The following is a 26,371-nucleotide window of genomic DNA, read 5'->3' on the forward strand; positions in this document are numbered from 1 at the left end:
GACAAGTCATTATACATTTACTTGGCAGTTTCAGGGAGTGAAGTGATGAAGTAATTGGAACTGTTAAGCACCAAACAGTTTTTGTTTTAACGGTTTTTGATGGAAATCGTTCTAAAATGTATTAGAAGTTTTCTTATTGACAGAAACTTTATAAATGGTGTTTTTGGCATTTTCTGTTCCCTCCCTTTGTTCTGCTTTTTCGATGTCAGTTGTCTGTTTCATCTAGGCTGTATATCCATGGGCTGACTTTCTGTTAGTGTAAAACATCATCAATTTTCAGTTGCCAATAATTCCTAAATAACTTTTTGTGTAGGGTGCATATACTGTATGTATGTATATATGTGTAAGTTAAAAAAAAAAACACTTCGGTGCTTATGAATAAAGTAAATCTAATCTAAAAGCTATGATACTTTTTTTTTTTTTTTTTTTGCGGTACGCAGGCCTCTCACTGTTTTGGCCTCTCCCATTGTGGAGCACAGGCTCCAGACGCGCAGGCTCAGCGGCCATGGCTCACGGGCCTAGCCGCTCCGCGGCATGTGGGATCTTCCCGGACCAGGGCACTAACCTGTGTCCCCTGCATCGGTAGGCGGACTCTCATTCACTGCGCCATCAGGGAAGCCCTATGATTCTTTTCAAGAGGGCTTAAGATATAATAAGTTTTTTTATTATGCCATCCATCTGAATCCAACCGTTGATCTGTACCCTTATTTATGTGTGCAGTATTGCCCAGTTTATCTTCTGTGTGTATAGTGTATTATAAGTTTTTTATTGACATATTTTAGCTTTACTATCTGTTTACTACTTAGTTTGGAATATATGCCAAGCTTAAAGATAATGAAACCACATTTCACCTCTCCCCCAGTATGTTATTTATCAGATTTGTCATTTTAAGGCTCTCTGTCCTCATAATTCTAAATTTTCTTTCCACTTCCAGAATGTAAGTGACTTTCTCTAGGATATTTTATTCTATTGCTAATGTATTGTTTTTACATATTCTCTCCTAGACTGAATCTCTGTGGGGTTTGTTCATATTACACATTAGGGCCCTACTGAGAACCCTAGTATGTCTTTGTACATATGGACAGCAAAGGCCTGACCCAGACTAATCCCTGATATGCATGTTACCTGCTGCTTTCAGAGATCTACCGACATCTTTTTGTAAAGAAATCTAAGCTTTGATCCTTTGCACACGATGCTGGTAAAGATTGTATCTTCCCCTACCCCCCAAGAAAAAAATTGGGGACAGAAGAATGAAAAGATTTCAGAAGCGTCTGGTTAGAGGATTCTTAAGTTACCCAAAATCATAATTGATTGGAATTAGAGCCATTCTGTTAAAGTGGAACCTTATAACTTCAACCAGTCAATCCATTTTCTTCCCAAACATTTCCCTGGTGCCTGTTTTGGATAAGACAGTGGTAGATACAAAAATAAATCAGACATGGACCAATCAGGATATGAGGGGCTGTGGTGGCCTAGCCCCGTCAGTGCCAGAGCTCACACTCTCCAGCAAGATGGTCCCTTGGAAGAAAGAATAGAGCAGATGGGAAATATCGAAAACCAGTTGATTTTGAAATTCCATGTCTACTGAAGATTAGATGAAACTCATATTATTCAGATGAATAATACAGGAATACAGCTAACAGACTTGAGAGCTTTGCCACTCCTGAAATCCTAAGCCCCGTTCTCGATATTCAGATAGCAGAAGTATGGTTGAAGAAGATGAAACGGTATTGCAAGATATAAAGGAAAACTTCTCATAAGTGCCTTTGCAAGAGCCACTGCAAGTATAGCGGGTTAGAGGTAAGTATTGCTTAGGTATAGACCGTGGTCAAGAATGAGAGAGGGAGATAAATTGTGTTGTGGAGGAATCTCGGAACCCTTTATGAGAGTTAATGACCTTTGAAGGATAGAAGCCTGGTATGCTTAAAATTGTGGAGTGATATTGAAGCGAGGGGTCAGGACAGATGACAAGAGGTCATCAGAAGTTCAATTTGAGTATGTAAGTCCATGATCTCAATGATGAAATCTTCTTTGTCTACGGTTACTGACTGGTACCTTTTTGAGGAAGCATTGGTCAGAAAAGCTTGCCCTGAGTGTTGTCGTGTGTGACCATTTCTTCTATTGTTTCCTTTCAAGGAGATCTCTTTGCTGCCACTTTCCTCATTAAGAATGGGGCCCTTGTCAATGCTGCTACGTTGGGTGCCCAGGAGACACCGTTGCACCTTGTAGCATCGTACAGTTCAAAAAAACACTCAGCAGATGTGATGTCCGAGATGGCACAGATTGCAGAGGCCCTCCTGCAGGCTGGCGCCAACCCCAACATGCAGGACAGCAAGGGCAGGTAAGTCGGAGAGCAGATCACCTGCTCTGAGCACAGTTCCCAGAATGTTATTTTATGGTGGCACATAACTGGCAGGCAGGGACTTCATGTTTTTTAGTTCAGCATTATTCACTCTGAATTTTATGGAAGTTACAAACATTGATTCGTTTTGCAAATGAGAGAGATGACTAAGGCCAGAGGCATTTGGGGAAACCATTTCCATCCTGGGTAACTGAGGTCCTTGGATCTTTAAGCAGTTTCTGTCATCTCCACAAAACTCCATTTCCACCTTCGTGTAAGTACCTCTGCTTTAGACAGCTCTGTCCACACAGCTTGCCATCTTCCACAGCATACTGATAGTAGTTGTCATATTCCTTTTGCCCCTTCCCAGAAATATTTGGTTAAGGATTCCTTGTGGTTTAGAGTCTGAGAACGGGCTGCTTATCTCTGGGACAGCAGTGTGTGAGGCATTGAAGGGAGTTAAGCCACCTGAATCACCGGCACTAGGGGGACCCACTTCTTACCATAGCAGCTCGGTTTTTTATACCTTTAAAAAACCCTGTCAAAAAATAACTGTGAGGTTGTCAGAGTAGGAAAATAGATTTGTGTGATGAGTAAGGTACTTAAATAAGGTGGATCTCCATGAACTCAGTATAATGTCATAATTACCTTATTTCCCAAAATAATTGGATTCCTTTTTTTCTTGTGATTCCTTAATCTTTTTCCCCCAAGTGTAATAAATTCTGGCATTCTGTACTTCTGAGATAGATACCAGCCTGGGAGTCCCTGTGCTCTGTGGTGGCCATCTTCCTCAGGGCACATGAGAGCTAAATAAAAGCAGTGAAGAGTGGTTAATAATTCCTATCGTTGCCACTCATAATGTGTTTGAGTATAACAGAAAATTATGGGAAGAAAAAAATTTCTTTTCAGAATTGTGGAGGATATGTAGGGAAAAGTAGGCATACCTATGGCAGAAACTACTGTTTTATTTGTTTTAAAAACATGAGTACGTATACATTCAATGAGGGTCAGTATTTAATTGAAGAGTATTTTATATCTCTTCCTTTTATTGATTCTTGTTCTTTTGGCTACTTGAATAAATTGTAACATATAATCAAATCCATTTTCATCCTTTGATACTTGGTCATGGTTTTGGAAAACTGTTTGTCAGGATAGAAAAAGAAACTCTGGCAGAAATGGGGAATTACTTGTGGATTCTAGTTGCCTCCTGCTGTGAGTAGTCCTGAACTGGGCCTGTCCTGAATTGACACCTCTTCTTTATCCTGTAGGTCTCCCTTACACTTGTCCATCATGGCCAGGAATGAATACGTGTTCAACCAGTTGCTGCAGTGTAAACAGTACGTAGGGAGACATGGAGAAATGAAAAAGCATTTGTGAGGGTGGGATTGTGAGTGAAAAATGATTCTCATAAAATGTCTTTTAGCATTATCCATTTTAATAAGTAAAAGTAAAATAAAAAATGTCATTCATAAAGTACAAAGAGAAAGAATGAGGCTGTTGACAGTACAGAGTGTCAGAAGACAATTTTACTTGCTATTCACATTGCTTCCTCATTCCAGATTAGATTTAGAGCTGAAAGACCATGAGGGCAGCACAGCTCTGTGGCTTGCCGTGCAGTACATCACTGTGTCTTCCGACCAGTCCGTAAATCCCTTTGAAGACCTCCCTGTGGTAAATGGGACTTCATTTGATGAAAATAGCTTTGCAGCCAGACTCATTCAGCGTGGCAGCAACACCAATGCACCCGATGCAATAACAGGTAAAACACAGACCCCGAAGAGCTGATGCTCAAGTCTGGAGACCCCATGAAATATTGTCAGTGTTTTTACCAAAAATTTAAAAACTGAATGGCATGCTATTATGAGAATTATTTTGTACGTAATTTTAACCATAGTAAAAAGCCTGATCTTGTGCTTCCAAAAATCTAGCCAGACTCGATAAGTCCGTTAAGCTGAAACACTTCTATTTATTTAATGCAGTGAATTTCAGTCTTTCTGGACTCAGAACTCTTTTCACCCTCTTAAAAATTATATCCCAAAGAGCTTTTGTTTAAGTGGATATCTTTGGTATTTACCATGTTAGAAATTAAAACTGAGAAATTTTTAAAAGATGTATTAATTATAATAACAACAAACAATTTTATGTTGACATATAACTTTTTTATGAAGAATAACTTTCAGAACAAAATTTAGTTGGAAGAGTGACTGGTTTCTAGTATCTGCATCTGTGTTCAGTCTTTTGAGATACGTTGTTTTGGTTAAAGAAAATACCCTCACACAGTGATGTAGTTGGAAAACGAGGCATATTTTAAGAGACTTTTCAGATAATTGTGGATATATTTCTTTGATACTACAGCGAGAAGAATTTATCAAGGGGTAATTTTTTTAAGGTTAGTTGCACTATGGAATCTGAAACTATATCGGTGAACTTTTTGTACTCTGTTATATAAAATCCATGGTCTGTGTGTGCTTTGAATGGATTTCTTCATGTGTGATTTTGTAACATCATGCCTTAGTCTTTTGGAAAATCTTGTTTCACTGAGTTATGCAGATCTTCAAAATGTTCATTTATTTTAGAATCACATTTATTAATATCACCACTGATCTCATTGGAAAAGTCTTTCAGTATTGAGAAGCTGTTAAACTTACAGTTGCAGACAAAAGTTTTCCAAAATTCGAATTCCACTTGGAAGATCAAATTTTGTCATTTGGTGGAAGTATTGCCAGTTGTTTTTCTTACAGAGACAGGCTTACTTTTTAAGAAATTGTCTGTCAAATGCTCAGGTTTGAATAACCATAGTTTGTTAATCAGTCATTCTTTCAAGTAAAAATCGTGTTCCATGAAAAAACTGTTAGTTCAGCTTGCAGTGAAACAGTGACACAAGTGCTTTCCTTTGAGACAACTTGTGTAATTTGTTACACAACAGATGTAACATACTTTATATACTTTATGCATACTTCTTATTTTGTCACACAGAATTTTAAAGACATGTACTCAATGTTGAGATTTATTAAAGTTAGTAATTTTTACTGCTTTATCAAGGGCCACCGTAAGTGAAACTGGTTATGTTTTTGACCGAGTGCATGGCCGTGAGGAGTACAGCGATTACCACTAGTACATTTTGGGGCCCCTGCCTTGATTTGTGTTAAGGCTCCCCAGTTTGATCCACCATTGCTTTTGTGCCCTCAGTGCAAATGTCAGCACAGGGGGAAAAAGCAGATAACATCAAGTATTATTATTATGAAAATAGTTTTGACCTCCTGGACCCCCTGAAAGACTCTGAGGAACCCCTACGAATCCAAAGACCATACATTGAGAACCACTGTTTTAATGTGAATATGTCCTTGATCTGACTAAATAAAACATGGGGATATTTTAAGGAGCGGGATTCCATATGGTTCAGTATTGAGTGCTAGCAGTGTATAATAGCATGGGTAAGTGCCACTAATGAGGGGAACTGGCCAAAAAAAAAAAAAAAAAAAAAGATAGATATTAAATATCCCTTCCCCTAAAAGAAGTTACTAATTAACTTTAAATAAAGGTCAGATGAAATCACCCTTTGGGTGACATAAAAGCTAAAGGCAGCAGTACTACAGGATGGGGAGTACAGGTAGAACTGTGTTTTAGACTAAAGATTCTCTGGAAATGAGATAGTTACTAAATAGCTTTTAATTTATAAATGTTTGTTGGTTATTGACCATACTTCCACTGATTTCTGATTTAACTGCATTGTAGAAGAGTGTGGCATATAAGAGATCGGTTCTTTAGTGTTTCGGACTTGAATGTTAGACTCTTAGAGATACAGTTTTTATGAAAGTCTGACATGTACTTGAAAAGAATTGCATTCTTTAATTGTAGGATGCATGTAGCATTCTCTGTTTACGTCCATTAAATCAAGCTTGTTCATTGTGCTGTTCAGATCTTACTCATTAGCTTACTAACTTTTGGACTCCTTGATCTGTCAGTTTCTGGGAGGTATATTAGAAATGGTCACTGCGATTATGGATTTGTCCATTTTTCTTGCTAGTTCTGTCAATTTTACATTATATACTTTGAGTTTTCATAGACATATCAGTAATGTTTTAGCAGTTGCAGGTTATCTTTGTTCTGTAGGGAGGTATATGATTTAGTTATTGTGTACACTGGCATGACTACAGAAGTGAAAATGGGACTCTTATTAGGAGTCTCTCAATTAGAAAGACTGTCAGCTAGGCGTGGAATCACTTTCTCTGAGGGAAAAGATAAAAATGGCATGGAAACAAAGCAGTCCTTTGTCCCGTTGCTTTTCCTTGGTTTTAGTCCTGGTATTTAATTTATTTTGAGTTTTCAAATAGCATAGCTGTAGAACGTGAGACTTGTGTTTATCCAAAAAGGAAATGGATTTTAATAGAGAAAACACTGTTCTAGGACTAAAACCATTTCAAGAGGAAAAGAAGAAAAAAAATTTTTTTTTTATTGAGTATAATTGCTTTACAATGTTGTTTTAGTTTCTGCTGTACAAGGAAGTGAATCAACTCTATGTATACCTATGTCCCCTCCCTCTTGGACCTCCCTCCCACCCCCACCCCCACCCCCACCCCACCCATCTAGGTCGTCACAGAGCACCAAGCGGAGCTTCCTGTGCTTTATAGCATGTTCCTGCTAACTGTCTGTTTTATGCATTGTAGTGTATATATGTCAATCCTAATCTCCCAATTCGTCCCACCCTCCCCTTCCCACTTTGTGTCCACATGTCCGTTCTCTACGTCTACGTCTCTATTCCTGCCCTGCAGATAGGTTCATCTGTACCATTTTTCTAGGTTCCACATATATGTGTTAATATACGATGTTTGTTTTTCTCTTTCTGGCTTACTTCACTCTGTATGACAGACTCTAGGTCCATCCACATCTCTATAAAAGACCCAATTTCGGGGCTTCCCTGGTGGCGCAGTGGTTGGGAGTCCGCCTGCCGATGCAGGGGACACGGGTTCGTGCCCCGGTCTGGGAGGATCCCACGTGCCGCGGAGCGGCTGGGCCCGTGAGCCATGGCCGCTGAGCCTGCGCGTCCGGAGCCTGTCCTCCGCAACGGGAGAGGCCACAACAGTGAGAGGCCCGCGTAACGAAAAAAAAAAAAAAAAAAAAAAAAAAAAGACCCAATTTCATTCCATTTTATGGCCAAGTAATATTCCATTGTATATATGTACCACATCTTCTTTATCCATTCATCTGTTGTTGGACATTTAGGTTGTTTCCATGTCCTGGCTATTGTAAATAGTGCTGCAGTGGACATTGGGATACGTGTCCTTTTGAATTATGGTTTTTCTCAGGGTATATGCCCAGTAGTGGGATTGCTGGGTTATATGGTAGTTCTATTTTTAGTTTTTTAAGGAACCTCCATACTGTTCTCCACAGTGGCTGTCAGTTTACATTCCCACAAACAGTGCAAAAGGGTTCCCTTTTCTCCACACCCTCTCCAGCATTTATTGTTTGTAGATTTTTTGTTTGTTTGTTTGTAGATTTTTTTTTTTTTTTTTGCGGTACGCGGGCCTCTCACTGTTGTGGCCTCTCCCATTGCGGAGCACAGGCTCCGGACGCGCAGGCTCAGCGGCCATGGATCACGGGCCCAGCCGCTCCGCGGCATGTGGGATCTTCTTGGACCGGGGCACGAACCCGTGTCCCCTGCATCGGCAGGCGGACTCTCAACCACTGCGCCACCAGGGAAGCCCTGTTTGTAGATTTTTTGATGATGGCCATTCTGTTAGGTGTGAGGTGATACCTCATTGTAGTTTTGATTTGCATTTCTCTAATAATTAGTGATGTTGAGCATCTTTTCATGTGCCTCTTGGCCATCTGTATGTCTTCTTTGGTGAAATGTCTATTTAGGTCTTCCGCTCATTTTAATTGGGTTGTTTGTTTTTTTGATATTGAGCTCCATGAGCTGTTTGTATGTTTCGGAGATTAATCCTTTGTCTGTTGCTTCCTTTGCAAATATTTTCTCCCATCCTGAGGGTTGTATTTTCATCTGGTTTATGGTTTCCTTTGCTATGCAAAAGCTTTTAAGTTTAATTAGGTCCCATTTGTTTATTTTTGTTTTTATTTTCATTACCCTAGGATGTGGGTCAATAAAGATCTTGCTGTGGTTTATGTCAAAGACAGTTTTTCCTATTGTTTTTTTCTTTCTAAGATTTTTATTTAGAAGAGTGATAGTGTGAAGTAAAACATTTCTAAGCCAAGAACAAACATATTTAAGGCCATAGGAGTAAAACTAAAGTATTTAAGGAGCATTTTCTGGTAGAACTTCAGCTCACAGTGTCTCCAAAATGGTCATCTACCCCAGATGTTCTTAGAGATGACTTCCCAAGCCTCACCCCCAAGGGACGTTTGGTAACATCTGTAGACAGTCTTGATTGTCACAATAAGGTTGAAGGTCGTGGTGCAGTGGTTAAGAATCCACTTGCCAATGCAGGGGACACGGGTTCGAGCCCTGATCTGGGAAGATCCCACATGCTGCAGAGCAACTAAGCCCGTGTGCCACAACTACTGAGCCCAAGTGCTGCAACTACTGAATCCCACGTGCCTAGAGCCCATGCTCCGCAACAAGAGAAGCCACCACAATGAGAAGCCCGTGCACCGCAACGAAGAGTAGACCCCGCTCACCACAACTAGAGAAAGCCCGCGCACAGCGACTAAGACCCAACGCAGCCAAAAATAAATAAATAAATAAATTAATTAAAAAAAATTAAGGTTGAGAGTGTTACTGGCATCTGTTGGGCAGAAGCCAGGGATACTGCTAAATATCGCACTGTGTACAGGTCAGACTCCTCACAGCAAAGAATTATCTGGCCCAAAATGTCAGTAGCACTGCTGTTGAGAAATTGTGTTCTAACCAACCCTGGTAAGGAGACATAGCTTCCCCCTGGTCCTAGGAGGTGGCTAGTGGGAAATCCAGGGAGGAATGAATGTCTTTTGACTTCCAGACCAAGTGTTTTCTCCCCACACAGGCTCATTTGAGTCTCTGTGTCCACACACAGGGTGCCTGTGTAGACTTAAATTTCACCTACGTCTGGTGTGGGCTTGTTTTTCAAGTTGTGAAAGGTGGTAGGGAAGGGCAGGGTGTGGTGCAGTGTGGAACTTGACCTCATTTTTATGCAAATGGAAGAATGAATATGCGCATTTTCTCCTAGGAAATTGCTTACTACAGCGGGCAGCTGAAGCAGGAAATGAGGCAGCAGCTCTTTTCCTGGCAACCAGTGGTGCCCACGTCAACCACAGAAACAAGTGGGTAAGTGTGACAGGGCAGCCAGGTGAAGTGGCTTTGGCCTGTGGAAGAAATGGCAGTGGTGGATGGGTAGGAAAAAACAGAATAGATTCTCTTCAATTTTTGTCCAAAAAAAAAAAATACATGGATGTTGTTAAAAAACCAGAGTCTCATAGATGCTTTTATCCTCAAATATTGTTGATCGATTCATTCAGCAACCACTTCTTAAGCATTTGTGGTATGTCAGGTCCTAAACAGTACACTGTGGACTTCATGGTCTACTAGAGATTAGCAAACATGGACACAAAAACCTACCATATTAGCATCTTAATTTTTTGTAACATTTTACATTTGCTAAAGTTTTCCTATGTGAGTGTTTATTTAGTCGTATCTCAAGCTAAGGCAGATGGTGCAGTGTTAAAGGGGAGCCTTTCGGGTTGGACATTCCTAGATTTACTAGGTTTTCCATTTCCCATCCTGCTGTATGTGGTCTTAGGCAAGTTGCTTAACGTTTCTGAGCTTCAGTTCTCATTGGTAAAGTGGGGTTAATATTGATTTCATAAGGTGTGGTTAAGATAAAAATAAATGATAAATTTAAGTGCTTATTAGCATAACATCTGGGACATTAGAAACTAAATAATAGTTATTTTTACTTTATAATTTTCAGACAGGGAGGATGTGTTTATCTTTAAGATCACATTTATTCTACAGCTACTTTGTGCTAGGAGCTTTAAGGTTATCCCTTTCAGTTCTCACAGTGGTTCTAGAAGCAGCATGTGTTGAAGAGACATTATCAACATCTGTAAATCCCTCATTTCAAGGTAAAGAACCTTGAGGTTCTGAGAGGTTAAGTGACTCGTAAATAACGGAGCCAGTATTAAGACTCAGGCACTACAACATACAGTTGCATTTTCTCTCAACAGCGCTGGGCAGAGCAGTAAACAGTAAGCTTGGCGTATGAGACAAATCAGTGTGTCGTGGAAGCACAGGGGGGAGGGTAGCGCCATGTTTTCCCACCATTAAATCTACTAATCTGTCTGCACCTAAACCTGCACCCGGCCTGCTCTCCAGCTAGAATGATGGCATGGCCCTGTATGCACCAGCGGCTGGTTTCTTGGCTTTGCTCCTGCCATTATGTGTGTCTGCCTCTGTCTGTGTCTCTCCTGTATCATCAGTGTTGCCCACTGTTCATTTCTAATAGCATACAGACATGCTCTACTGTCTCTCAACTTTAGAAGAAATTCTCCCTTGAGCCCACATTGTCTACCCTATTCCTTCTCTGATACCCTTCAGAGCAAAACTGGGTGAAACCTTAAGATGTAGAGGCACAGAGGAGACTCGACTTGAAAGCAAGTGAGAATGACACTGGAGACAGGTCTGGAATGCTGGTTTAAGGTCTTTGGACTTTATCCTGTGGGAAGAGAAAATCCACAGAAGTAGACAAGCAGTATGATCATTTTCAGGTTGAGAAAGCTTCCTGGGGTAGCTGGTGGGGTGGATGTACCATTGAGATCCAGGCTGGAGCCAGATGGGAATCATCTAGACAAGCAATGGCTTGTCCTGACCTCTGATACTAGATTTGGACCCAATGGGATGGGTTTCAGAGGAATTGCAGAATGATAGTCCATGGGACCTACCTCTGTGGCTCTCAGAAGCAAGGGCTGGAGAGGTGTCAAGACGGTTGTGTTGGATCCAAGAAGAGAAGCAGGGGACTGGCCAGGGGGAAGAACTGCTGTGGGGAGAGTGAATTCCATTTTGTGATTGTTGAACTCCTTTTTAAACATTCAGGCAGGGATATCCTGCAGGCAGTGGGAAAATTGGATATACAGATAAGGCTGGAGATCCTGGTTTGAGAGTCCCCTGCTTGTATTCCCTGGTAGAAGTCATGGGCGTAGATAAGCGTACCCAGGGAGGCTGGGTGGGGGGAAGGGCTGGAGCAGAAGACAGCCGGAGGAGGAGGCTGTAGGGAGAGGGTGGGGTGGGAAGGGGTCCACCGGGGGAAAGAAATGAAAGAGCCAAATCCTTATCACCCGGTGAGATCACAGTGGCAGGACCCACAGGGGATCCCACACCGAGGAAGGTCAAGAGGTGGCAATAAAAACATGTTAGCTAGAAATGAGGAAATTACAAAACCCGCTCAAAGCATTCAAAGTGGTTCCCTCTGGGAAGGGAGAATTTTTTTTAGGGGAAACAAGGTGAGATCTTGCTATTTTTCACAGCAGGCCTTGTAGGTGAAGTTCTTGGACTCTAACAGTGAGGATGTGTAGCTTCTGTAGGAGCCGGTGCAGAGCAGTATGTTCAGTTTGTTTGGGTGAAAAGATCCAGTGTGTGTGTGTGTGTGTGTGTGTGTGTGTGTGTGTGTGTGTGTACAGGTGTACACGTATATGTATTCACTCATATATACACATGTGTATATGTCTTTGTGTGAATATTCCGTCACTGGAGAGAAACATGAAACTGGTAATGGTTCCTTCAGGGGAGGATAATTGGGTAGGTGGGGGGGAAGGCATGAGGGGAAACTTCTTTTCATTGTATACTCTTACACCTTTTGAATATTGAATCAGGTACCTCTAATACCAATTAAAATTTTTTTAATTTTAAAAAATGGGGGAAAGAGGTGTTTCTTGATCAGAATTCAAGATGAGGTTGGTACAAGCTGGTGAAAGAATCAGGGCATCAGTGTGCTGGAGGGGGTTGAAAAAGCTGTGACGGTCGACTGACAGCACCGCTTATCTGTGGGGCTGTGGATGTGAGGCTTTTCTGATTTCTACAGTGTTTATTTTAGTGATGCTCGGAGGTCGTCTGTTTAATAATAATAATAATGTATTATTTTTATAATTAGCAACATAATTCTAAAAACTAAGTGAAGGGTGGAAATGCAGAAGATGAGGACCCAGGGTGTTTGGAGGGTGCTTGGGAGGACATTGGAGGAACTAAGGATGGTGGCACAGGAGAAAGGGAAGGAGAGGAGACCTGAGGAGTGGGACATACCTAATGGAGCTGGTGACAGGATGAGCCAGGGGCTGTGCCTGGCACTGGGGACCCGAGTTGCAGCACGTAGGCTGTCTTTGTCCCTTTGTGAAGGGGCCTCCTAGGCTGAAGTGCTCTGACTGGGACTATTCATTTCTGTTCAGGGAGAAACCCCGTTGCACACGGCCTGTCGGCATGGCCTGGCCAACCTCACTGCAGAGCTTCTGCAGCAGGGAGCCAACCCAAACCTACAGACGGAGGAGGCCCTGCCTTCACCAAAGCAGCCTGCATCCTTGCCCAGCTCAGCGGACAGCAGCGTCTACCTGCAGACACCACTGCACATGGCGATTGCCTATAATCATCCAGATGTGGTGTCTGTCATCCTGGAGCAAAAAGGTAGGTAGTTAGGGATTACTGCCCATCACCGTGACCTTTGCACAGTGGTTTTGAGTAGTTAATGACAGAGTTGTTGTTTCTTTTATTGGTGAGTTTTCTTACCTCAAAAATCCTTTGCGGTCAAACCAGATAAGCATATGTTCTGGCTCCGGCTACTGTTTTTCTCTGTGTACGTTTTCAGGATGGGGCCTGCCCACTTCACCCGCGGGGTTTAGGTTTAGAGTCTCTGGCTGCTCCTCTGGTGTTTTGGGGTGTGGCCCCAGGCCACTTCAGTGCGGGTCAAGCAGAGTTCTGCCTTGGTGTGAGCACTGTCTCTGGAAACTCTGCCGCCGCCGGTCTTCCACGAGCTGGTCAGCTCTCTTGCCCACCTCTGAGCCTCCCTGGCAGGTGAACCATGAGAGAGGAGCCAGAAAGAGGGGCCGAGGGAAGCCCCTGCCACGAGGGAGGCCCGTTTCCCTCAGAAAGTCATCTTCCAATTTTTCTCTTTCCTGCCTTGAAATTTGTTTTACTCTTTCCTGTGTCCTTGTTAAGGCCGGCATCTTTTAGCACTGAGCTCATGGAAGGAAGTGGGGTGTTAGATAGGCCATGCCTTTTTCTTAGCCCACACAGGAGGTATACGATGGTAGGACTTATGTGTTAGGGAAATGTCACCAGGGCATTGTTTTGATCCTCTTTTCAGTAATCAAGTAATTAATGTGTGTTTCCATAGTGGACGCTGTTTTCCTTTTGTGAAGATTCAGTATTTTAACCTTTAAAACCATTCATTTTTCCTCATAAACTTTGCTTCAAAATATCAAATGTCTTGGCTTCCACTTCCCACAACAAGATTTATCAGTTCTCTGTATAGAAATGATCAGTCAGTCAGTTTGAAATTGAGCTGGTAGTCTCTTGAATACTTTAAATGGGATCCATGGGATGGTGAAATCAAGTGTTCTTTTTCTTTTAAAAAATTTAGCTAATGCTCTTCATGCCACCAACAACCTGCAAATTATTCCAGACTTCAGCCTCAAGGATTCCCGAGACCAGACTGTGCTGGGCCTGGCATTATGGACTGGTAAGGTGGTGCCAGGGGCTGCAGACAGACATAGGCCAGACAGTGGGCGCTAGAGGAAGGGAGGTGGAAGGGTTGGAGCTAATCATTTGTTGTAGGACAGCCTTTCTGTTTGGGTTCAGCCCGTAATATCCAGTGGAGAACTGCTGGCTTTGCAAAGTTGAGAGGGTGTTTGTTGTAGTAAGAGGTTGATGAAGTGGGAGAAGCTGAGCCCACGTTAATCGGGGCTTGTCTCTTTCCCAGGCATGCACACGATCGCAGCCCAGCTGCTGGGCTCCGGGGCTTGCATCAACGACACCATGTCCGACGGGCAGACCTTGCTGCACATGGCCATGCAGCGGCAGGACAGCAAGAGCGCGCTCTTTCTCCTGGAGCACCAGGCGGACATAAACGTCAGGTGGGCTGGAACAGCACTCCGCCACAGCACCAGGCCACGTTTAGTTGAGACGGTTCATAGTCTTGCTTGTAGAAAAGAGTTTTGTTCCCTGTTAAAGGGAGAGAAACAGTGACTCTGAAAAAGTACCAATACAGTGTTGTAATTAAATGTAATCATAGACTCAGAAGGAGAATTGTGTGCTTTGCTCTTATTTGAACCTTTCGAGACCAGGGCACAATATTGCACAAATCTCATTAAAAAGGACAGTCCAAGATCAATTGTTTAAGTAGGAATTTTCAGTTATAATGAAGAACATTCCAACAGATGAGCTATCAAAAGGCTTGAGGGGCGAAAATACACAGTTAAATTTTTATTATTTTTGCTTTTTCAAAGGAATTTATCTTTATCTCCAATGTCACCTGACCCAGAATGACTGAGTGGGTGAAAGTGTTTTGTCAAGTGGGTAGTTGGGGTGACATTCTATTCAGATGCTGTTGAAAGCAGCTGTATGTCTGTAAGATTTCAGCATGCTGGGATGTTTGGCAGTTATCTTCTCTGTGCAATAGGATAGCCTGGCTGTATTTTTTAAAAAGACAGGAGGGACAGATGCTATTGACAGGTTAACTTTCTCTGAAAGAATATTAATGAATGTGGGTGAAGTGTGTTTAAGGGATACAGTGGACTCTGGCCTCTAGGATGCCCAGAAGGGCACGCTTTATCATTTGGCCCCAGATACAAACATTGGTTTTGGTGTCCATGTCCCAGCAGGACTCAGGATGGGGAGACGGCTCTTCAGCTGGCCATCAGAAATCAGCTTCCCCTTGTCGTGGATGCCATATGCACCCGAGGAGCTGACATGTCTGTGCCAGATGAGAAGGGGAACCCCCCACTGTGGCTTGCGCTGGCAAATAATCTGGAGGACATCGCATCCACTCTGGTGAGACAAGCTCAACTTCAGCTCCTTTTACACATGGGGATATTTTGTGTCAGAGATGGATTTGGGACCTCCGTAGCAATCATAAGGAGCATGAGATCTACCAAGTAACAGATTGGGTCAAGGACGAGCAGTCAAAAGTCATGTTAAAGAAGCTTGCGGTTCAACGTAGCCTTGGCCAACACCTTTTCGTAGGGTGTCTTTATCAAGAAAACTACCAAGAAGCAAGAGAGCTGAGGCATTTCCTCAGGGGTCTGCTCCGGTGGTGGCTTAACTGGCTGTGGGATGTCCTCACTGTCACCACAGTGATAAGTTCTCAAATCTCAGGTTTGTCCCCCTTATTCAGAAGACAGGCTCCAAAAGTGGAGGTAGCCCCAGAAGCTCATTTAGTTTTCTGAAGGGCCTGAAATGTGACATAAAGGCGTTTTAAACCTGGGGGTTTTATCCAACTGTTCTTGAAATTACCTGCTGTTTACAGGTGTGTGTTACTGGGGGCTCGTGTGTGTGTATGCGGGCATTTGTGTGTGTTTTCTGTCCCTTCTAGGACACAGCTCTAGAGGGTACTAATCAAACATATCTTCCTTTTATTTCTCAAACCCCTCCCGCAGTACCTAGTGCAAAAACTTGCACCGAGCAGATTTTAATCAGTGTTTGTAAAACTAATGAACGGTACAGATTAAACTAAATCTCAGTTAACTATCTACTGTATCTCGCCTGAAAACTGGGTCTAATGATGTGCGTAGGACTCACAGATGGTAATAAACATGTTTACCTTTGCTTGGCAGTGCTTGTGAGTGACCTGTGTTTTCCTGCAGGTCAGACATGGCTGTGATGCCACGTGCTGGGGACCAGGGCCTAGTGGGTGCCTTCAGACCCTGCTGCACAGAGCCATTGATGGAAACGACGAGTCTACCGCCTGCTTTCTTATTCGCAGGTCTGAGAGGCCTGAGTATCCCTCCAGATCTTATTCAGTGTATTGCAAACTGGCCCTTTTCTCATTTACTCCAACTATAGTCTTGACCTGCCCATAGCTAGCTTGACCTTTGTAATGAAGGCTAGAGTGGGTCATTGTTCTGTCAGATCAAGTCAGCCAGGGAGAGGGCCTTATGTGCCCAGATCAAAGAATCTAAAAGCTAAGCCAACTTCCTGCTTTGGGAGCCATATAGGTCCCTGTAGTCACATCAGACCAGTTCACACAGTGAGACTGGGAGGCTGGGGTGGAGGAGACCGAATGGCCTCCGCAGGACTCCACCAAGATGCCCGAGTCATGCCAGCCTCCACGGCCTCAGAGTGCAGGAGGTGTGGGAGGCGAGGTTATTCAGGAAAGCTTTAGAGCAGTAATTCTCAAACTTTAAATGCATGCAGGTCCCCTGGGGGAGTTTTTAAGAGTTCTGATACCCACGTTGCCCCCAGGAGCAATTGCCAAAGAATCTATGGGAGCAAGGCAATTAATTCCCTAGCAGTCCAGTGGTTAGGACTCTGTGCTTCCAGTGCAGGGGCCCGGGTTCCATCCCTCGTCAGGGAACTAAGATCCTGCAAGACACGTGGCGTGGCCGAAAATAAAAGAAAAAAATCTGTGGGAGCAGGACACATGCACCAGTATTTGAGGCCAAGAACCAAGGACTGCAGTCCCTAGTAGTGGCAGCCTTTCTGTTGGGTTGGATAAGGCTGCTGCTTTACACCTGTTAGCATGCCTTCCGGCTCGGTGGAAGCATGCATTCCTTTTACTTCCCCTTCCTTTCAGTGGCTGCGATGTGAATAGTCCCAGACAACCTGGTGCTAATGGAGAAGGAGAGGAAGAGGCCAGAGATGGGCAGACCCCCTTGCATTTGGCAGCCTCCTGGGGGCTGGAAGAGACGATACAGTGTCTTCTGGAGTTTGGAGCCAATGTAAATGCACAGGTAAGGAGAGTGTCTCTTTTCCAGGAAGATGGATGGTAACCCCAGAATCAGGGAAATCACCTCTTATGGCCAGGGACCTTGCAGAGTCTCTGGTCTCGGGCCTCTGCTTTTCCATGAATGGGCCTAAGGGACGGACACATGAAGTGACTGTCTCTTGGGTCATGTAGCCTGTCTAGTAGTTTTAATGATTTCAGGTTAAGACTTTTCGTCTCTTTGCCTTTGTCCTTTCTACAAAGTGAGGAAGATTCGTTCAATCAACTTTTCTTTGCCTCCTGTCCACATTAGTTACAGATTTCCATTGAGAATTTGTTCCTATCCCAAGCTGAGTACTGTGTTTAGGAAAATGTTCTAGTAGTTCAATAGGGCATCCCTGAGTTACGTTCCTTGATGCTTTTCAACGTTCTAGCCTGTAAAGATTTGTGTGCAGCGGACTTCCCTGGTAGTCCAGTGGTTAAGGTTCTTCTAATACAGGGGACGGGTTCGATCCCTGGTTGGGGAACTAAGATCCCACGTGCCGTATGGTGCGGCCAAAAACAGAAAAGATTTATCTGGCCCTGCAGCCAGATAAGTAGTGGTTTAACTTAGAGGTGAGGGTGACTGCAGCTTTTTTTTATATATATAAATTTATTTATTTTATTTATTTATATTTGGTTGCGTTAGGTCTTCGTTGCTGCAACATGGGCTTTCTCTAGTTGCGGCGAGCGGGGGCTACTCTTCGTTGAGGTGCGCGGGCTTCTCGTGGTGGCTTCTCTTGTTGCAGAGCACGGGCTCCAGGTGCATGGGCTTCAGTAGTTGTGGCTCGCGGGCTCTAGAGCACAGGCTCAGTAGTTGTAGCACACGGGCTTAGTTGCTCTGCGGCATGTGGGATCTTCCCGGACCAGGGCTCGAACCTGTGTGTCCTGCATTGGCAGGCGGATTCCCAACCACTTCACCACCAGGAAAGCCCATATCACAGCTTTTCTAAACCAAATGTGTTTGTGCCCCTGGTCACTGGAGCGTGGAGGTAACGGAGAGTGGCTGTCAGTCATCTCTGTGTTTGGCCTCTTGAAAAGCTGATTTCAAATACAGAGTGGCAGTATAGATTCTCAGAACTGAATTCTGTTTACAGGTTATTCCCCTTCATATTTTTCCTGGGTTTTATCTTTGCTTGGACATTGAAATCTGTGCCTTGTCCCCACAGGATGCAGAAGGAAGAACGCCTGTCCATGTGGCCATCAGCAACCAACACGGCGTCATCATTCAGCTGCTGATTTCCCACCCTGACATCCACCTGAATGTCCGAGACAGGCAGGGCCTGACCCCCTTTGCCTGTGCCATGACCTACAAGAACAACAAGGCGGCCGAGGCCATCCTGAAACGAGAGTCCGGGGCTGCTGAGCAGGTGAGTGACCGGCACCCAACATTCTCCATGGCGCCCCAAGCACTAAACATGTGTCACCAACTAAGCAGGTCTCTTCTCGTTAAAGACATTTGTACTCCCCTTAAAATTTTGGCCATTCAGATGTCCTGTCAGTGCTGGATGGAATGTGCCTGCTCTGCCCTGCATGCCAGCCACCTGCTGGTGCCATGTGTAGAAGGGAGCTGGCGGAGGCTGGGCCCAGTGACAGGAATTCTGTGCTTGTACAACTGAGGGCATTCTTTGCTTTTGCTGGGTGGTTTACTTGCCCTAGTAATGAATGTCTTAAAAGGGTTAAATTGAACTTGAGCTTTTGGTGTCATGTTGGGTTTTAGAGGAGCTGTCAGCATTCAGCTTAGCAGGCTCAGTTGTCCTTGTTGTGGATGGTGAGCTGTTGACCTGCAACATCAGACTGGGTGGGAAAGGACAGAGGCAACTGATTTAAGGCGGGAGCTGGGATGGGTTTGTGAAGTCAGTTCTCAGACACTTGAATCTCCATCCAGCACTTTATTTGTCTATTTACGCCAAGATTTACAAGTAGCCATTTATGAAGGTAAATTGGAAACTTGGGACCTGAACAAAAGTACTAACACGGGTGGAGACTTTTGCTTTGTATTTCAGGCTTCTGTACATGCCTTTTCTTCAGCATTTGCCTCGGTGTGACTGATCGAGTAGGTGTTGACCTCACCCTTGCTCACATGGGGTAAAATGTTCATGAATGGAGATAGTCATTTCACATTTCCTCCCCATCTAGCATGAAACCGGTGCTGTTGATCGAAGTCCTTTGCAGATATGTTGCTGTGTGTGTGTGTGTGTGTGTGTGTGTGTGTGTGTGTGTGTGTGTGTGTGTGGCATATGTGTCTCCCTCACTTCCTCCTGAGCCCTCACACTGATATGGCAGCTCTGGTAGCTGTAGTGTCCTGTGTGGTTTGATGAGAGTGAGCTTCTGTCTGCTTTACATCAGTGGTGCAAAGTCTATGACATACCGTTGGCGGCCTCCCCCAACATGTATTATTATCCTGTAGCTCAGTGAAAGAGGAGACTTTCTGGAAATTTCTGAAGGTTTGTTTGGCTGCTCAAGGGTCAGGCTGGCATTGCAGCTGTGGTTTTTAGAATTTTGGGTGCTTGTTTTAGCCAAAGCAGGAAACGCCCAAAGCCGATGTCCACCATTGCCTTCCCCCATGCATCCCAGTATTCTGGTGCTTTCCTTTCCCTGTCCTTCAGGTTGTCTCTTTCTTGGCCTTCCAAGTCCACTCCTGCTTCAGGAGGATGCTGGGGCAACTTGGGTTAGCTCCCTTTTCCTGACCATGCACATGTGGTCACACGCATAAATACGCCGTGTGGGTCTATGGCGGGGCGTGGGGTGTAGCGCGACATTGAGTGTTGGTTCTTGGGAGGGAGCCTCTGGAGCTGAGGGAGGACTACACCGTGGCCCCTCCAGTGGTCAGTGCAGCTCGCGGGTGCTCAGGAGGCCCTCTTGCAGGGGGAGCCCACAATATTTTGGTTCCCACTTGTTGCCTTAGGTGGATAACAAGGGCCGGAATTTTCTTCACGTGGCAGTTCAGAACTCTGATATCGAAAGTGTGCTCTTCCTGATCAGCGTCCAGGCTAACGTGAATTCCAGAGTCCAGGATGCTTCCAAGTTGACCCCTTTGCACCTTGCTGTCCAAGCAGGCTCAGAGATTATTGTCCGCAATTTGGTAAGTGTCGCTGAAACATTATCGCATGAAACGTGTGGACAAAGCATGTTGTAGAGTGTGTGCAGACTCTCATCACAGGTGTTTGGCCAGGTATTGTGAAAGGCCAGCAGGTATTTGGGGAGGTAGCCGGTAAACTAAGGAAAGCAGGTGTGTCTGTGGGCAGCGTGTCCTGAGTGCCCAGTGGGCAGGCAGATACTGGAGTGAGGCCGCGAGGGAAGGTGGCGTGTGGGTGGCGGTGGCAGGGTGGGAGCATCAAGGGAAGGGAGGTCACTTCCGTTGACTGCCAGCTCTGTGTCAGGCGCTCAGCTGGTGCTTTCCAGCGAGTGTGTGCGTGCTCTCCCTCTCCCTCCCCTCCCTCCCTCTCCCCACCCCTCCCTCCCCCTCCCCCCTACCCCCCCCCACTCTCTTGTTTTCATGAGTTTTTAAGTCTTTTTTGGGGGTATAATTGACAAACAACATTAAGTTAGCGTCAGGTATACAACATTGATTTGGTATTTGTATATTTTGCAAAATGATCAACACGAGTCTCGTTAACATCTGTCACCATATGTAGTTACAACAAATTTTTTTCCTGTGATGAGGATTTTTAAATTTACTCTCTTAGCAACTCTCAGATATACACCACAGTTTTTTCACTGTAGTCACCATGCTGTGTATCACACCCCCGTGACTTACTTATTTTGTAACTGGAAGTTTGTGCCTTTTGACCCCCCTTACCCATGTTGCCCAGCCCTCACCCCTGCCTCTGGCAACCACTAGTCTACTCTCTGAATCTGTGAGCTTGGGGGTTTTTTGTTGTCTGTTTTGTAAACTCCACATGTGAGGTCATACGGTATTTGTCTTTCTCTTTCTGACTTATTTCACTTAGCATAATGCCCTCAAGGTCCAGCCATGTTGCTGCAAAAGATTCCGTTCCTTTTTACGGCTGAATAGTACTCACTATATATACATAACAGCTCTTTACCCATCCCTCCTCACAGATACTTAGGTCGCTTCCATATCTTGGCTGCTGCAAATAATGCTGCAATTAAGCATGGGTGCGTATATCTTTTTGAATTAGTGGGGGTTTTTTTTGGGAAAAATACCCAGAAGTGGAATTATTAGATCGTGTGGTAGATGTATGTTGAATTTTTTGAGGAACCTTCTTACTTTTTTCCTTAGTGGCTACACCAATTTACATTCCCACCAGCAATGCACGAGGCTTCCCTTTTCTCCACATCCTTGCCAACACTTGTTACTGATAATAACCATTCTAACAGGTGTGAGGTGATATCTCATGGGCTTTTAAAAAATGTTTATTTATTATTTATTTATTTGTTTATTTTGGCTGCATCGGGTCTTAGTTGCAGCATGTGGGATCTTTTTTTTTTGGTTGCAGCATGTGGACTTCTTAGTTGCAGCATGCATGCGGGATCTAGTTCCCAGACCAGGGATGGAACCCAGGCCCCCTGCATTGGGAGCTCGGAGTCTTACCCACTGGACCACCAGGGAAGTCCCTCATTGTGGTTTTGATTTACATTTCCCTGATGATTAGTAACGTAGAGCATCTTTTCATGTACCTGTTGGCTATCTGTATGTCTTCTGTGGAAAAATATGTATTCAGATCCTGTGCCCATTTTTAATTAGATTGTTTTTCCTTTGCTGTGCAGAAGCTTTTTAGTTTGTAGTCCCGGTTTTTTATTTTTGCTTTTGTTGCATTTGCTTTTGGTGTCAGATCTAAAAAACTATCACCAGTAGTGATGTCAGGGAGCTTACTGCATCTTAATTCTCAAAACTACTCAGAGGGATGTAGGAAATGTCTTACATTTTACAAAGGAGAAAATTTAATCTCAAAGAATTTTCTTCCCTCAAGAATATCAGTGGACTTCCCCGGTGGCGCAGTGGTCAAGAATCCGCCTGCCATTGCAGGGGGACATGGGTTCGATCCCTGGTCCGGGAAGATCCCACATGCTGCGGAGCAACTAAGCCCGTGTGTCACAACTACTGAGCCTGTGCTCTAGAGCCCGCGAGCCACAACTACTGAAGCCTGCGCGCCTAGAGCCCGTGCTCCGCAACAAGAGAAGTCACTGCAATGAGAAGCCCCCACTTGCCACAACTAGAGAAAGCCCACATGCAGCAATGGATGAATGAATGAATAGACAGATAGATAGATAAATAAGAAAGAAAGAAGGGAGGGAGGGAGGGAAGGAAGGCGGGAAGGAGGGAGGGAGGGAGGGAGGAAGGAAGGACCAAAGGAAGGAAGGAAGGGAGGGAGGGAAGGAAGGAGGGAGGAAGGGAAGGAGGGAGGGAGGGAGGGAGGAAGGAAGGACCAAAGGAAGGAAGGAAGGGAGGGAGGGAGGGAGGGAGGGAGGGAGGAAGGAAGGACCAAAGGAAGGAAGGAAGGGAGGGAGGGAGGGAGGGAGGGAGAGAGGACCAAAGGAAGGAAGGAAGGGAGGGAGGGAGGGAGGACCAAAGGAAGGAAGGAAAATCAACTAGTTAGTAGTATAGCTGGGAATTTGACCATTTCTGTTTGACCCCAAAGCGGACAACTTAATGCCACCCAGGCAGGGGAAGGGCCTGAGCAAAGATATGGAGACTGGAAAGTGCATGTGGTTTTTCAAGTGGCAAAGTTTGGTTGAAATTTGAGCAGAGAGTGGAAGGAGATGTGGTTGGAGAGAGAGGTAGAAACCAGGTCATGGGGTCTCATTTCAAACCAAGAACTGTGAGCGGCCTTCGTCCTTTCAGTAGTAGAGTGTTTGAGCTGAGAGCGTGGTCCAGAGCCAAGACCAGGCCTCCACGTCACCTGGCTGGCTTACAGAGCCGCCACTTGCCGCTGCCTCCCATCGGAACTGACCGCTCGAGCACTTGCCCGGCCTTTGGTGCCCTGCCAGTTTTGTTTTTGAAGAATTCTTTTTAGGAAAATCTTTATGACTTGACATGTGTTGGAGCTGAGAGAGCCTCTGCCTTGGGGGTGGGGTGTGAGGGTGTGGGGGCAGTGTCAGCAGAGAAGAGGCCTAGGGGAGGCAACCGCAGGGAAGGATGGACTGGAGAGTGATGAGGAGGTGGGTCTGACAGATGCCGGGTGCAGACTGGATGTGGGGAGCAGCGAAGGAGGCAGACGTGAATAGGGAGTTGCACCCCGTGTGTGTCAGTCTGCCTGCCACCCTGGGAACCTAGGCGTTTTGAGGGTCAGGGCCCCTTCCTCAAGGTCATGCCTCTGTCTTACTAAGGCTTGATCTTGCAGGTGATTGGAGTCCCTAGAAACAGCTGATCTTCCAAACAATGGCCATGTAGTCCTTTGTCTGTGAATCGGTGTAGCTTAATGTTGGAACCTGTTCACACTGAAACAGTGCCTTTCTCCACTGAGAAAGGTTAGGGTTAGCGATGACCCTAGCACAGCACTCACGACCATGAATACCCCTCTATGGCATGTCCTGTTTGGACCTATGAGTGATTTGACCAGGCACCCAGAGGTGTGGGGGGCTGGGACTTGGAAGTCAGGATCAGAACCAGAGAAGCTGATCACTGCCTAGATTTTCCCAGAGGCAGAGTGCCTGCACACACAAAGGAACCAAAGATGGCTGCAGACCTCAGGAGAGGCAAATTGGGCTTTGACTGCAAAGTAGAGGTTCTGTTCTGTTAACAGCAGCTGTCTTTGAAACTTTGTTAGGGAGTGGATGATGAATGAACTTCAGATACTAAATGAATATATAAGACACTATTTAAAGGACCTTCCTGCCTTTGATTCTGTAATTCTTTGTGTTGCTTTCTTTCTTTTAAAAAAATAATTTTAAAAAGTACATTTTTATTGTGGATTTATTTATATCCCTTAAAGCATGTAAGGATATAAAGCAGTTAGTAACTCCCTTTCACTCCTGACTCTTCCCTGAGTTTGGCGTGTATGCTTTTAAACACCTTCACAGTTTGTGTATGTTTGTGTGTGTATATATAGTTCTCTTACCTCTGTCTCACCAAGTGGAATCATACTATCTTCCTGTCTTCTAACGTGCCTTTTTAAATTTAATTTTTATTTATTATTTATTTATTTATTTATTTATTTATGGTAAGCGCAGGCCTCTCACTGTTGTGGCCTCTCCCGTTGCGGAGCACAGGCTCCGGACGCGCAGGCTCAGCCGCCATGGCTCACGGGCCCAGCTGCTCCGCGGCACGTGGGATCTTCCCGGACCGGGGCACGAACCCGTGTTCCCTGCATCAGCAGGCGTACTCTCAACCACTGCGCCACCAGGGAAGCCCTATTTTTTATTTTTTGTTTTTTTGATAGGTAAGTAGTGGATTTATTTAGAGAGAAACACACTCCACAGAGTGTGGGCCATCTCAGAAAGCAAGAGAGGCCTAACTTGCCTTTTTTTTAAACTTACTATAGCATAGATATCCTTTCATGTTAAACCATAAATTTTTAACATCTTGGTGGCTACCAGTGCTATTGTTTGTATATATTATAATTTCTATAACTAAATCTTTTCTGCAGTCTGGTTTTACTGTTACACGCAGTGGACATCCCTATATAGTGCACTGCAGTCCTGTGTAGTTTAATATACTGAAGTCTTAGAATTTCTGTGTCCTAGGGAATGGCTTTTTAAACATCTTGATAATTGCCAGTTTGCCCTTGGGATAGGTTTTGCTGGCCTGTGCCTCACCAGGAATTTTCTCCCAGCTTTGCCAGCATGGCAGACTCTGTGGATGCCAGGAGATAGGCAGGCTTGGTCCCTTACACAGGACCTTGGTTGGTTGTGGTAGAACAGCTGATCAGGTAATCAACTTCAACAGCTTCTTGCAGGAGCCAAAGTGAATGAATTAACCAAGCACCGCCAGACCGCCCTCCATCTTGCTGCCCAGCAGGACCTGCCCACCATTTGCTCAGTCCTCTTGGAGAATGGAGTGGACTTCGCTGCTGTGGATGAGAATGGAAACAATGGTAACTTCCAGTCATTCCCCATGTGCAGTGCTGAGTGCCTCGAGCAGTCCCTCCCTTCTAGGGTTGGAGGGGCACTGCCCCCTTGGGTCTGCTCCCCTTCCCAGAGGTTGGCTCTTACAGGGGCAGTGCTGTGACAGGAAATGCTCTGAGCCAGGCATGCACCCTGGCTCAGAGCATGCAACTACCACCCTGACCAGGGCCTGAGCAACCTCCTGATGTGAGTGGTAACCCTGGAAGCCTAAATGGCTTCTTGTGAAACCATTGAATCTCATCTTTGGATAACGGCAGAGGCAGAAAGTGGATCTTAGGAGGTTGCATTTAGGACTCATTCTTGGGGATGGTGAAGCATGGAAAGGATGGTTCTGTGAGTGGACAGTGGCTGCTCTGGCCGAGTCCCATTTAGAGGGAGGTTTGTGAGGGTGAGGAAGAGTCGAGATTTTCTCTCTGCGCTTCTGGGCTTGCACTGTAAGAGAGTTTCCTCCCCAGCTCTTCATCTCGCTGTCATGCATGGCCGGCTCAACAACATCCGGGTCCTCCTGACAGAGTGCACCGTGGATGCTGAAGCCTTTAATCTACGGTGAGTGTGTGTGGTTCAGAGCAGAGGCCAGAGCTCCACGTCCCCTGGCCTGCCCCTCCGAGCTGGTGGTCACGGGCATCTTGTATTAGCCCCAGGGGCATGCTGCAGAACTGTCCACTAGGGCCCTTGACCAGCCTTTAGCACCCCGGAATTTTTCTTTCTGAAAATACTTTTTAGGAAAACTTTTATGATTATTGTGTCCTTTAGATTTATCCAGCATCACAGAGTTCTGAAAATCCCATTTCTCTTGTGCATGATGGCTGTGGCAGATATATCCCTAACTTTTCCAACTTGTTTTATCAGAGGCCAGTCGCCACTGCACATTTTGGGACAATATGGCAAGGAGAACGCAGCAGCCATCTTTGATCTCTTCTTAGAGTGCATGCCTGAGTATCCTCTGGATAAACCAGATGCAGAAGGAAACACAGGTATGTAATAAGGTTTTTGTCTGTCCTGTCTCACTGGTGTTCCTTGCTTCCTAGAAAAAATAAGAGCCCATGCCGAAAAACAGGACACCCATGCCGTTACTTAAGGACATTCAGCCCAGTGGGCTGGGCTCTGTGAGAACCTGTCACCG

General features: G+C 44.9%; 1 protein-coding gene across 5 annotated transcripts in view; it reads left to right on the forward strand.

The window, feature by feature from the left end:
* ANKFY1 (ankyrin repeat and FYVE domain containing 1) overlaps positions 1-26,371 on the forward strand; it is a 78,168-nt gene that overhangs the window by 42,616 nt on the left and 9,181 nt on the right. For 4 of the 5 annotated variants that reach the window (XM_032615539.1, XM_032615543.1, XM_032615541.1 and 1 more), the window contains exons 8-22: positions 2,137-2,341; positions 3,610-3,678; positions 3,901-4,100; positions 9,505-9,602; positions 12,713-12,944; positions 13,900-13,998; positions 14,239-14,392; positions 15,140-15,308; positions 16,121-16,239; positions 17,050-17,206; positions 18,387-18,587; positions 20,126-20,302; positions 25,070-25,217; positions 25,704-25,794; positions 26,098-26,222. In XM_032615539.1, coding sequence (XP_032471430.1) covers positions 2,137-2,341; positions 3,610-3,678; positions 3,901-4,100; positions 9,505-9,602; positions 12,713-12,944; positions 13,900-13,998; positions 14,239-14,392; positions 15,140-15,308; positions 16,121-16,239; positions 17,050-17,206; positions 18,387-18,587; positions 20,126-20,302; positions 25,070-25,217; positions 25,704-25,794; positions 26,098-26,222 — 2,244 coding nt within the window. The remainder of the gene's footprint in view (positions 1-2,136; positions 2,342-3,609; positions 3,679-3,900; positions 4,101-9,504; positions 9,603-12,712; positions 12,945-13,899; positions 13,999-14,238; positions 14,393-15,139; positions 15,309-16,120; positions 16,240-17,049; positions 17,207-18,386; positions 18,588-20,125; positions 20,303-25,069; positions 25,218-25,703; positions 25,795-26,097; positions 26,223-26,371) is intronic. The other variant, XM_032615542.1, reaches the window with a different exon arrangement.

The sequence above is a fragment of the Phocoena sinus genome, chromosome 20, assembly GCF_008692025.1.
Source record: "Phocoena sinus isolate mPhoSin1 chromosome 20, mPhoSin1.pri, whole genome shotgun sequence".
NCBI lineage: Eukaryota > Metazoa > Chordata > Mammalia > Artiodactyla > Phocoenidae > Phocoena > Phocoena sinus.